Raw genomic sequence first — 14303 nt, 5'->3', positions numbered from 1 at the left:
AACGATGGCTCAGATACCTGGATGAGCGGTCTGATACATGGATGTGCATTTGTTACTGAGAAATATCAGACCACAGGATGGTGCCATTAACCATTTAGAATCGAGTATTCCAGAGAGCCGTGTACTAAATAATATTAACAAATGTAACCTTATTCTAAACAAAGTGCTACAAATATCAAATACTTAAAGAAAGTTTTGTTAAAAACAAAATAGCGATTATAAAACTAGATGTATCTTGGGAAAATCTAGAATGCAATTTGGCTGAAAATAACTTCAAACAGCAAAAGAGTTGAACAGTGTTAGGTAGTTCAGTAGAGTGCAGCGGGTGGTATTTTTGCCCTATAGGTTGGCGTATTGCCCTGCAGTCTGGTTACTATAGTGATCTACCATTAGCAGATATTTGTATTTAAAGCAATATTCCAGGTTCTGTACAAGTTAAGCTCAATAAACAGCATTTGTTGCATAAAATGCCCCTCCTTTTCTTTAAAAAAAGGAAATATCTGGGTTCCAGTGAGACACTTACAATGGAAGTCTATGGGGGCCAATCCATAAATGTTACAATACTTACAAGACATAAACAATATGTATGTTAACATGATTTTAGTGTTATAAAATCACTTAACCTTTTCTGTTTAAAGTTGTAGCCAATTTTACAACTTCATTGACAAGACACCGTAATGCCTTAAACCCTAAAACCCCTAAAATGACCTTAAAAACTACGATTTAAACAACTTTGAAGCTCAAATAATACACGAGTTTTAACAGAAGAATTAATGTAAGTGCTTTTATAAAATTATAAGCTTCACATTTCTGCCATTAAACCCTCTAAAAACTGTAAGATGTAAGTCGTAATCTCGTAATTATGGAAATTACGACGTGACATAAATGCACCATTAGTGTCAGCAGCAAATCTTGATCAGTGCTGTAATTCAGTTATTCGGCTGTTCTTCAGCTAACATCAGATCTGCAATGCACTTTTTGAGTCCCTGTGAAGAAACCTGATGATATTCATTGGTATTGGACTGGAATCTCAGTGACTTTTCCATTCCCCAGTCAGTCCTGTTTATGACTGAACCTAGAATGTCTGTGATGGCAGCCCTAATTCTGAACCATTTAACACAGACTGCAGACTAATGGCACTGGAATTACACACTTCACCTCTTCACCTTCACTCCCTAGATTCACACACATTCTTTCATGCACACATTTCACAATTTTATTTTTTAAAGTATTAACATTGTTTCAGAGATGTCAGCTTGGCTTGGAGTTGAACCCTCACAGTATAGAGAGACAGGCTGGTAACACTTTAAATTAACGTTCTCTTTTTAAAGGGATAGTTCACCCAAACATTCTCTCATCAATTACTCACCCTCATGACATCCCAGATGTGTACGACTTTCTTTAATCTGCTGAATTCAAATGAAGATTTTTTAGAATATCTCAGCTCTGTAGGTCCATACAATGCAAGTGAATGGGTGCCAAAAATGTTAAGCTCCAAAAATCATGCAGCATAAAAATATTCCATAAGACTCGGTTTAAAATGGTTTAATCCAAATCTTCTGTAATGATTTGATAGGTGTGGGTGAGAAACAGATTCATATTTAAGTCATTTTTTAGTATAAATTCTCCTCACTGCTCAGTCAATCTCCACTTTCACCTTCACATTCTTCTTCTTGTGTTTTTAGTGATTCACTTCATGCATATCGCCACCTACTGGGCAGGGAGGAGAATTTATAGTAAAAAATAACTTAAATATTGATCTCTTTTTCACCCACACCTATCAAATCACTTCTGAAGGTATGGATTAAAACATTAGAGTTGGATTAATTTTATGAATACCTTTATGTGCTTTTTGGAGTGTCAAAATGTTGGCACCCATTGATTCACATTGTATGGACTGAAATATACTTCTAAAAATCTTAATTTGTGTTCTGCAGAAAAAAGAAACCACACACATCTGGGATGGCATGAGGGTGAGTAAATGAGAGAATTTTCATTTTTGGGTGAACTATCCCTTTAAGGGATTATGAAGGGATTAAAGGATGACTAAAAAGGATGACTAAAGATCCATTTATAAATGCAATATAAAGCATTGATATGCGGTAATAATAACATGAATAAAAACTTTCATGCAATACTTGCCAAATAGTTAGCCAACATGTTACCTCACATGTTATAAATGCTTAATAACTCTTATTCAACGTTAGTAACCTATGAAAATATACCGTAATGTGAAGTGGACACCTGTGAAGCATTTATTAAGGAGTTGCCAACATTAGAAACCTATATACATAAAATTCAGTATGTGTTAATGGTCATCAGGATTTATTATGTGCTGTGAATGAGCATGAAAACCTGAAAAGTGTTTTTGCAGAGGACTTTAGGTAACTAGGACTACGTAAAACAATTCTTCTGACATCAACGTGACAAGTGACAACACAAGTGAGTCAAGTACAGTAATTAATATAAACACAAAATTACATAATCCCTCTTTATAATCTAACAATAATAATCTATTATTGCTGCATTGTGGCATAATGTGAAAGTGATCATGAATAATGGCATTTTATGTTTTTGATTTTATTTAATACAAGTATAAATATGTATATTTATTAAGCATTTATAACATGTAAGTTAAAATGCTCATTATTTGGCAAGTATTGCATAAAAGTTGCTCTTTTTATTCATGTTTTCTTTCATTTTTATTCTTTATAACCACATACTGTATCAATGATTTATAATGTATTTGTGAATGACTTATTTGTCATTAATGAACCACTTTATAAACCTTTAACAAAAATAAGTGACCCATTAAATAAATTAGCTAAAAAAAAAATTTAAAAAATAAAACACATCATGCCATTAGATGCAAAATGTAGCCAAATGAAAACAAATCAACGTCATCGGGATCTTAAGTGAAGACGACTTGAACTACTCATACCAGTCCTGTTGCGGTTCATCGATTACCAGCAGTATCTTCTGTCTCTTGGAGGAAGCTGGCACGGGCATTTGCTCCACCAGTCCTGCTGACGCTGCAGTCTGTTTCACCACACTGGTGATGGAGCTGAAGAACCCCGTTCCTAACGGCTGGCTGGATGGAATGACTTTCCTCTCCTGGGCCGGGGAGACCGGAGCCAGTGCTGATGCTGGTCCCGGAGGGGGAGGCTGAGGAGGATCTGGTTTCTGCAGGTCTGACATGTAGCCATTGGGTAGGTTGGAGATGAAGGTGCTGTCTGACAGACGCCTGCGCAGGTAGTTCATGGCTGAAGACTAGAGGAACAGTGCTGCTGATGTGGAAAGTGGTCTGGTGATATCTACACCTATATTCAGAGCATTCAGCCCAGCAGAGAGATGATGGGATCCCTCCTTGCGTCGCAGTGTTTCCTCCCCTCTGCTTTCAGTATCTCTGATGTTGTGTGTAGGCAGCCAATCAGACGATGGCACTGCGGTCTGCATCCCTGCATGAGATGCTCGGACTCTCTCCCCTCCCCCACACTACGCTGCCTCTATTAGAGCCTTAATGACACCACAAGCATAACACATAAAACACAGGCTTTCCTGCAGTACATGTGTGGGGAAAATGAGTGTAAGCTGTGTAAATGGGCTTCTCCTTGTAGTAGTATAAGGGGTTTTCTTCACATATACAGATTTAGTAGATGAGAGCAAAGGAAATAGGTTGAACACTGTCAGTGCATGTTACATGAGCAGTCAGACCTCATTCTACACTGTTAACTCTTTTCTCATTTCTCCATGTTTCATACAGTCATTTTATAAAAGGGAATCCTTTTTCTTTTTTCAGTAGGCATTTACCTCAGATAATATCTCAAATGATAGATAGATAGATAGATAGATAGATAGATAGATAGATAGGTAAAGATAATATATGATGATTATAGATAGATAGATAGTTAGATAGACAGACAGATAGAGGAGAATCAAGATGGAGACTCAAGATGGCACCGAGTATGGCTGCTGCATTGCAAGCTCCGACACAACATTGTAGTTTTTGACCAACATTTACCTCAGATAATATCTCAAATGATAGATAGATAGATAGAAAGATAGATAGATAGATAGACAGATAGATAGATAGAGATAAGATATGATGATGATGATAGATAGATAGATAGATAGATAGATAGATAGATAGATAGATAGATATGATGATGATAGATATATAGGTAAAGATATGATGATATAGATAGATAGATAGATAGATAGATAGATAGATAGATAGATAGATAGATAGATAGAGATATGATGATGATGATAGATAGAGAGATAGAGAGATAGATAGATAGAGATATGATGATGATGATGATAGATAGATAGATAGATAGATAGATAGATAGATAGATAGATAGGTAAAGATATGATGATATAGATAGATAGATAGATAGATAGATAGATAGATAGAGATATGATGATGATGATAGATAGATAGATAGATAGATAGATAGATAGATAGATAGATAGATAGATAGAGATATGATGATGATGATAGATAGATAGATAGATAGATAGATAGATAGATAGATAGATAGATAGATAGATAGATCGATATTCTACTGGCAAATGTTCAGTCTGTGGATAACAAGCTCTGCGAGCTGAGAGCACAGACTGGGCACTCAAGGAACTGTACGGGATTATAAGCAGATAGATAGATAGGTAAAGATAATATATGATGATTATAGATAGATAGATAGATAGATAGATAGATAGATAGATAGACAGATAGATAGATAGATAGATACAAGATCTACGCTACAAGACTGTTTTGATCACGTGGACTGGGAGATGTTCCGGTCCGCCTCTGATGACGACATCGAGCTTTACGCTGATAGCGTAACGTGTTTCATCAGAAAGTGCATAGAGGACGTTGTTCCGACCAGAACAATACGGATCTACCCGAACCAGAAACCTTGGATTAATAGCGATGTTCGCGCGGCACTTGATGCGCGGACCTCAGAATCAGAGCAGCAGAACATCAGTACAGGAACAAGATTGAAGGACAGTTTAACATCACCAACTCTAGAAGCATGTGGCAGGGAATTAACATCATCACGGACTTTAAAGGGAATAAAAACTCCGCCGTGAACACCGCTGCCTCTCTCCCGGATGAGCGAAATACTTTTTATGCTCGTTTCGAGGGAAATAACACCGCCCTCGTGGAGAGAGCTCTCGCGGCCGAAGCTACAGAGATTAGTTCACTCTCCATCTCTGTAGCGGATGTAACCGGATCCTTCCGAAGGGTGAATATCCGCAAAGCCGCGGGTCCAGACGGCATTCCGGGCCACTTCATCAGAGCGTGTGCGAACCAACTGGCTGGTGTTTTTACAGACATTTTCAACCTTTCCCTCTCCTTGTCTGTGGTCCTCACATGCTTTAAAACTTCCACCATTGTGCCTGTTCCAAAGCAATCCAAAATCACTTGCTTAAATGACTGGCGTCCTGTTGCTCTGTCCCCCATCATCAGCAAATGCTTTGAGAGACTAATCAGAGATTACATCTGCTCTGTGCTGCCTCCATCACTGGACCCATTGCAGATAGCTTACCGCAACAACCGCTCCACTAATGATGCCATTGCATCTACAATACACACTGCTCTCTCCCACCTGGAAAAAATAACACTTATGTGAGAATGCTGTTTATAGACTACAGCTCAGCATTCAAAAGTATAGTGCCCTCCAAGCTTTATGTGAAACTCCGGGCTCTTGGTTTAAACAGCTCGCTGTGCAGCTGGATCCTGGACTCCCTGTCAAGCAGACGCCAGGTGGTTAGAATGGGCAGCAACATCTCCTCATCACTGACCCTCAACACTGGAGCCCCGCAGGGCTGTGTTCTCAGCCCACTCCTGTACTCCCTGTACACACATGAATGTGTGGCAACACACAGCTCCTATGCCATCATTAAGTTTGCTGATGATACGACGTTGATAGGTCTGATCACTGACAATGATGAAATAGCCTACAGAGAGGAGGTGCACACTCTGACACACTGGTGTCAGGAGCACAACCTCTCCCTCAACGTCAGTAAGACAAAGGAGCTTGTGGTGGACTTCAGGAGAAGAGAAAGAGAACACAGCCCCATCACCGTCAATGGAGCACCAGTGGAGAGAGTCAGCAGCTTCAAGTTCCTGGGTGTCCACATCACTGAGGAACTCACATGGTCTGTCCACACTGAGGCCGTTGTGAAGAAGGTTCATCAGCGCCTCTTCTTCCTGAGACGGCTGAGGAAGTTTGGAATGAACTACCACATCCTCACACGGTTCTACACCTGCACTGTAGAGAGCATCCTGACTGGCTGCATCTCCGCCTGGTATGGCAATAGCACCACCCACAACCGCAAAGCCCTGCAAAGGGTGGTGCGAACTGCTAGACACATCATCGGAGGTGAGCTTCCCTCCCTCCAGGACATCTATACCAGGCGGTGTGTGAAAAAAGCTCGGAGGATCATCAGAGAATCCAGCCACCCGAGCCATGGGCTGTTCTCACTGCTACCATCAGGCAGGCGGTATCGCAACATCAGGACCCGCACCAGCTGACAACATGACAGCTTCTACCCCCAAGCAATCAGACTTTTGACTTGATCTCTCATGATCAAATACATCAGCACTGCACCTTATTACTCTTATTATCTCACAACGGACTGTCATAAATTATATTCTCTCTTAACAATGCACTGGCAACTTACTATCAACCGACAGCCTGAATGTCAATACAGTACAATACAACCTACTGTATATCTTATATTTCATATATACTATATATACAATTTTTATTGTATAATGTGTATTCTATATTGTGTGTATTGTATACTGTACATTGCATGTTATTATTTGTATATTGTGTTGTGTGTAATTATGTGTATATTAGATTTTAAATTGTGTTGCGTAAATCTGATGTTTATTGTAAATTGGTATGTTTCATCACTGTCACGACTACTATGTTGCTCGGAACTGCACCCAAGAATTTCACACACTATTGCACTTGTGTATATGGTTGTGTGACAATAAAAGTTATTTGATTTGATTTGTGATAGATAGATAGATAGATAGATAGATAGATAGATAGATAGATAGATAGATAGATAGAGATAAGATATGATGATGATAGATAGATAGATAGATAGATAGATAGATAGATAGATAGATAGATAGAGATAAGATATGATGATGATGATAGATAGATGGATAGAGATAAGATAGATAGATAGATAGATAGATAGATAGATAGATAGATAGATAGATAGATAGATATGATGATGATGATAGATAGATGGATAGAGATAAGATATGATGATAGATAGATAGATAGATAGATAGATAGATAGATAGATAGATAGATAGATAGATAGATGGATAGAGATATTATGATAGATAGATAGATAGATAGATAGATAGATAGATAGATAGATAGATAGATAGATAGATAGCTTCATTCAAATGCGGAAAAATGCTTGTACAGATAAATTAGGCGGGTAGAATTAAAAAATAACACGAAATAGAGTAGAGATGCAAATGAGCAGGATTAGCCGCCCGGATGTTGTATTCGACTGGTTAAGTGCGATGGATCTAAATCTAAATATTTGTTTTATTCTCTTTAATTTTTATTTATAATTTAATTTCTATATAAGTTTATTAGCGTCATTATTCAGGTGTTAATATATGTTATTATTATTATTATTATTATTATTATTATTATTATATAATTATTATTATATAGTTTATTATATAGAGATTGTTTCGCAATTGTGAAAAATATTAAGATATTGACTTTTAATTGTAAGAGGAAAAAACCTCACAGTTGTGAGACATTTTTTTTAATTGAGTTTTTGAAAAATCATAAACTGTGGGTTTTTCTTCCTCAGGCGGAAACACGAGCTGTGGTCGAGCTATTAGCTGCTTTATCATAATATTCAACATTACGATCGCAACTCGGCGTCATACTAACACATTAAGGACTGATATATTTATTATATACATACTGCAGGTCTTACTCAACTAGTCGGACTTAGTGTTTGTGATTTAATTTACTGAAGTAAACTTTAGACAGAGATTCGTTTCTGACTAGCAGCCCGAGCTAACAGCTAAACTAGCGCAAAATGCTAAAAACAACTTAATCTCTATTATTTTCACATTTTATTGTCATTGATTGTAAGTTTGCGAATGTCTTTCCTCTCTGAAACACATTTTGTATACAGATGCCAACATTTTCAAGCTCTATAAATGAGCTGGAGTAAATGATCAGTTAGTTCTGCTTTAAATACGAATGTTTGTGATAAAATGGATCTTTTAATTCATCAATTCATCAATAAAATGAACAACAACATAAGCAGACTTCATTATAACTCATATGAGGGTAAGTGACTGCATTCACAGCTCTTAAACACGAAATATTGAATATTCACATTGTTCATGACATGGAACAAAACATGTATCATGTAATATAGTGTTAATTGATGTACCATGTAAATACACTGAGATATATATGGTATTGGGATATTGTTATATTTAGTTATGATTATTTCTTTATTTTTTTCTAAATTCCAAAAACGATTGTTTCTTCATTTTGAATCAATGTTTCAATGTGATCTCACACTTTTGGACCCCACTGTGTATCGAAGTGCCAGATTTGTAATACAATATTACCTTATGAACAAAATAAAGCTGTACTTGCTTTAATATTCAAGTCTGACCACATATTAGAATATAAATAGACTAAACTGTTCTGATTTTTTTGATTGATTAGGGAATGACTGTCAGTCGTCAGGAGCATGTGCTGTTCATAATGTTTGAATTGAATGTATGTGATTTATGAACAGATGATTCAGGGGCATCCAGGGTTCATGTGCTGAACTCAGGGCCTCCTCATGTAAGCCCAACCAAGAGAAAACACCGTGAGGACCACGACTCGGATGAAGAACACATGAACAAAACAAGTCGCTTACTGGCGTCACATCTGTACGTCAATTACAATGCTGCTGAATTTCACATCTTATTTTATTGTTTTATTTAACATTTTTGTACATTTCACAAGGCATCCCAAAAAAGAAAACACAGTTATCATTTACTTACACTCTTGTCGTTCCAAACCTGTATTACTTTCTTCTGTGGAACACAAAAGGAGATGTTAGTCACCATTCACTTTCATTGTATGGAAAAAAAGATGCCATACAATAAAAAGGGAATGAAAGTCACTCTGCCTAACATCTTCTTTTGTGTTCCATGAAAGAAAGAAAGCCATCCATGTTTGGAACAACATGAGAGTGAATGATGGAGCAGGGCTGAACTATCTCTTTGAAAATATGCACTGAATTGCCTGTGATTTTTTGACATGGTCAACTTTTTGTGATTCATGTGATTTGTGATTGTTAGGAGGAGTCCTAATGGAGACACTGTGAATCCGGAATCATGGAATCACAATCATAATCATCATGTGTTTGCACCATTCCCCATATTTGCAATGGATCAGCCACTTGCATTGACCAAACACAGCTCAGATTCGGCCAGGAGTACTCGACTGTCACCTGGACCCAACACACAGCTCCAGCAGGTCAGACTTAACCCTGAAATACAATGAGAAATTCACATGCATTTACTTTAAAATGAAAAAAAAAAAAAAGCAATGGCTGCAGTGTTTCATAATTTGCATCGTGCAGAGTTTGTCATATTTCTATTTCAATAATGTGCACTTGTGTTCACGTCAGAATCGTCCATCTGTGATCACGTGTGCCCCTGCGAGCAGCTGCACCTGCAGTCTGTCCAGCTGTCACATGTCTCATAACAGCTGCAGCTCTGGATCCACCAACAAGACCAATGGTAATTTATCTAGAACACCTTCAAATCATCAAACAGAGAATCATTAACAGTGAGACTGATATGACAGTGTTTATCAGAAGGATTCAGAAGTTTCCACCCACAGAGCCGGCAGGTACAGGGCAGCAGTCTCCGGGCAGAAGCGCTATTTTCACATTAATATTTCATTAAATTGCAATCTAAACATATTTTACTGAGATATTGCATGTCTTGTTCATCATCATCATCTCTTGTATTTATATCTTTTAATATGATAAGTATTTAATTCACAACACATTCATATTTAAAAGCTGTCTCCCGACCGGTTGTACCTACAGATATAGTCAAAATTTAAGAGGCAAGACTCATGAAATGGCTGATGTGAGTTTAATGGAAGATTGAATTATTTTTATATGACAATTATTAGGCTCTTCGAACAATGAAAGTAAATGTTGGTTTTGTATTTGCAGACATACACAAACTTGATTTTTTCCACATGTTCTGTGCCATTTGTGGGGAAATATAGTAGATTGTCTACTTTCATAATATATTTCACCATATTACAGTCATGTTTATATTTTCACTTTTATTTAAATAACATTTCTTCAAATCTCTTTGAATGTAATTATAACACAATTAGAAAGAGGAATATCTCATTAGCATGCAAAGGTTTGGACTGGAGATTAATGACTATGAGTGCCACTTAAGGAAATTAAGGATCAGTCCAATTCATTTATTATAAAGAAAAATGTCAATATAAATACATTAAAATGTATTCAATTCATGTGTTAAAATGTGAAATATAGCAAAATAAATAATGGACAAAGAGATGAAGCAATTGGCAAATGCTTTTCAGAAATGCAGTTTTAACTACATTTTTGAACATGAATAAAAAAAACAACTGTCTATTTGATGTCAATTTGAAAATTGATTTATTTCCTTTTAGATTTTTTGTTGTTATATTTGTGTTTATTTATCAATTGATAAGGGATTAATTCATTTTTTAGTGTCACTTCTAGTCAGAGTTTTTTTGCACAGATTCCGTGTGGGTCTGCTTTCGGTGTATAATCAAGTGCTCCATGTTCTGTATTCTGCATGGACAGTGTTTCACAAATGAAATGTGTCAATGCTTTGTGTTTTCCAGCAAACACTGTGTGTGACCCTGTGATCGAAGAGCACTTCCGCCGCAGTCTAGGGGACATCTATAAAGAGCCGGAGCCTGTCTCTAACTCAGTGTCCATCACTGGCTCTGTGGATGACCACTTCACTAAAGCACTGGGCGACACCTGGTTACAGATCAAAGCCAGGGGCCACGGCCCTACAACCCCACAGCCTAAATCATCCTGAGGGCCGATGTTAAACCTGTCTAAACACCTTGAGATGACCCATGATGATGGCAACAACTTAAAAACAGTTGGGCCTTTAAGAAGAACCCATGAGTTTAGTTTGAATGACATCAGAGCAGTGTTATGTGGAATTTGATAGGTGGTGACATAAGTCTTTAGGTTTTACAGATCAAAGTGAGACTGTTATCATGTTGTTTCACCCAGTTTCATGTGTGATTTGTGATAGAGTTATAATCTGTGATACAGGTTGAAAATGATTTCCTCCTTTACACGTTTATGAATCCATCAAGTGCTTTTAACCAACAATGTCCAAAGATTGATCTAATAATCCACAAGCTAACATTTGTTCGGTCATCATTCCAAGAAATATGTGGCTCATATTTCACCCCAAAATCAAAAGAAAAAATAAGAATTATATTTTATAATTTATAATGAAATTATAATTATTATATTATAAATAATATTGTTACAGTTTAAAAATAATTTATATTTATTAAAAAAATGAAGCCTATATTTAGGACCATACATTGCATTTGCATTATTTTTTATGACATTTAAGCATATTTTACCAACCATTTCATGAAATGCTTAATTGGAAAAAATAAAAAATAATATATATATATATATAGTACAGTACAGTGCAAAAGTTTTAGGCACATAATATATTTCACAAAAGCGTTTGTCTTAAAATGGTTATTTATATTTTCAGCTTTAGTGTGTCAATAGGAAATATAAATGTTAGACTCCCAAACATTACTTTTGCAAATAGAAAAGAATAGAATAGAAGAACAGGGAGCCCTGCAACAGATGTCATCGCCCTCACAGCCACTGAACATCGTGTCAGTCTGAGATTACATAAAAAGACAGAAGCAGTTGAGACAGTCTAAACAGATAGAAGAACTGTGACGAATTCTCCAAGAAGCTTGGAACATCCTATCTGCCAACAACCATTAAAAACTGTGTCCAGGTGTACCTAGGAGAACTGGTGCTGTTTTAAAGGCAAAAGTGGTCACACGAATATTGATTTAACTTTTGTATGTTTACTGGACTTTGTATGACATTAAGTGATAAATGAAAACTATGTATTTCATTATTTTTGAAGACATCCTCACTATGCAACATTTTTCACAAGTGCCTAAAACTTTTGCATATACAGTGTGTATATATATATATAATGTACTTGGAAATTTTTTCCCACATTTCATTAATGCTTGCTTGTCAGGAAAGTAATGTAACAAAGGAAAAAAATAGGCTTTATTCTTTTGATTTTGGTGTGACATATTTCATGACATTCACCCCTTTATCTTTCTTTAATGCATGATGTTAAAACTGTTATAGCTGGTATCAATTGTAGACTTATTTACACTCTTCACTCAGATATCTTTATTTTTGTCAAGTAACCGACTGCTGGGACAGTGTACTCGATATTTTTTTTATAACGTATTTCACGAAAAGTCTAAGCAGCTGGTTTGTACGTGACTGAATGATGTATACACCTGCTGATAGATTATCCATATATCAATGCCAATGAAGACGTTTAATGCATAATGAGTGTGAAGTGTGTACACTGCCTCTTTACATGACTCTTGACGAGTCGTTTGCTGGCTTGTTTGATTACTATGTAGATTTTTAGAAACCAAAGCTTATTTCAGTTAAGTAGATTTTAAACACTTTTAATGCGATCAGTACAGGCAACAGATCACCCTGTTTGTGTTAAACTGTCCTGTGCATTCATTTCAATATCAAATACACTTTTCTGTTTTTATAACTCTGAAACAGTCTTTTTCTGCAGCATATGGACTGAATTATAATGTAAATGCTTTTTTTTTTTTTTTTTTTGGCGACTGATTCCGTTTATGCTATTTAATAACAGTCACTCATCGTTTGTATTTTCCTTTTTATGTTTTAATGAATATAAATTACCATCATTGCGCCGTGCGTTATGAATACACAGTTTTAGTAACTTGTATTACTGTTTAACTGTCATTAACCATTGTGCATGCTAGTCCAATTTCCCTTTGTAATATATGTCAGATGTTGATTTAGATTTAGTGATACAGTAATGCTGTCATGTTTGAAGCCATCTGAGATTGCTACACTGAAAGTAGTTTAGTGGCCGAATGACCAGTCTCTTGATTGACCTGTTTGACATGGGTAGAGCTACATTCACATGGAACTGATAGTAACACAACGTATAATGTTGATATGAGTGACTGTGCCTTCAAATGCTACATTTATAAAAGAAAATCTTCTTTGAATGTGACATCAGTTTGCAACTTTTTGTTTTTCTTTGTTTTATTTCTTTAAATACCACTTTTATATTTTTACATTAAATAAAATCACATCACAGTAAAGACACATGTTTCTGGATCTTGATGATAGGAAAATATTTCCCTACAGTCCTATGCATCACCATTTAAATTTTGCACAAAAGCTAGCTGTGGGGATTCATTCCTCTTTTATTATTTTAGGTTTGTTTTTCAAATAATAATTGCACTTTTGTGAGATTCACATTTATTTCAATTATACGTAGGAAGTAGTTTTATTTAGTCCTTTACTTTCAGAGACATTTTGTTAATGTAACTCAATGTGAATTATAACTTCTGAATTATGCTGCAACACTTCATGACACAATGTCGCATTCAAAGAGTACAAGCCACATTTATTCACTGATGAATGCAGTAGATCTGATGAATTATTAATGTAGCGTAAACAGCACATGCTCATGAGATCTTGCAAAGTTACCTAATTTACAGTGAGTTAGCCGAGCATTTCATGCTGATACTTTGACATACATGATTGTGCCAGCAGGTGGCAGTAAAACCTCAGCGTTGACTCGTTCTGTCATGACATCCAAAGCTTTAGGAAGGTATCAAAATCCCCGATGTATTTAAATATCAAAGTGTTTATGATGTCTTCTTGAACAGCTAATCAGAATGTCAACGGTTCATCAACACAATAGCCCTGATTATGGATGATTTCAAGTGTTGAAGTACTACAAGCTTGGCCTAAGACAAAAAGAAAAAAAAAAAAAAAAAGAAAAACAATATTAAGTAATGAGCTTTTTTTCTTTCCCAAAAACTCAAAGACCTAAGAGAATAAAGAGAGACTAAAACGGAACCAAACAAGCCTGCAGTGAAGTGTGCTCTCAGAGGATTACA

General features: G+C 36.1%; 2 protein-coding genes across 2 annotated transcripts in view; one reads left to right on the top strand and one right to left on the bottom strand.

Moving 5' to 3' along the window:
- LOC127419570 (synapsin-2-like) overlaps positions 1 to 3417 on the bottom strand; it is a 28644-nt gene extending 25227 nt beyond the window's left edge. Inside the window, exon 1 of the mRNA XM_051661092.1 lies at positions 2942 to 3417. Within this exon, the coding sequence (XP_051517052.1) occupies positions 2942 to 3261 (320 nt within the window). The 5' untranslated portion in view covers positions 3262 to 3417. The remainder of the gene's footprint in view (positions 1 to 2941) is intronic.
- A 4425-nt stretch (positions 3418 to 7842) lies between these two features.
- LOC127419571 (transcription cofactor vestigial-like protein 4) lies at positions 7843 to 13490 on the top strand. The gene is made up of 5 exons (XM_051661093.1): positions 7843 to 8360; positions 8824 to 8962; positions 9377 to 9554; positions 9709 to 9820; positions 10941 to 13490. Exons 1-5 carry the CDS (start codon positions 8285 to 8287, stop codon positions 11141 to 11143), a joined length of 708 nt encoding a protein of 235 aa, XP_051517053.1. The 5' UTR covers positions 7843 to 8284; the 3' UTR covers positions 11144 to 13490.
- The last annotated feature ends 813 nt before the right edge of the window (positions 13491 to 14303 follow it).

This window comes from Myxocyprinus asiaticus, chromosome 28 (assembly GCF_019703515.2).
Source record: "Myxocyprinus asiaticus isolate MX2 ecotype Aquarium Trade chromosome 28, UBuf_Myxa_2, whole genome shotgun sequence".
In the NCBI taxonomy this organism is placed as follows: Eukaryota; Metazoa; Chordata; class Actinopteri; order Cypriniformes; family Catostomidae; genus Myxocyprinus; species Myxocyprinus asiaticus.
The sequence above is the reverse complement of the archived record's forward strand: the minus strand, read 5'-3'. Positions and strand labels throughout refer to the sequence as shown.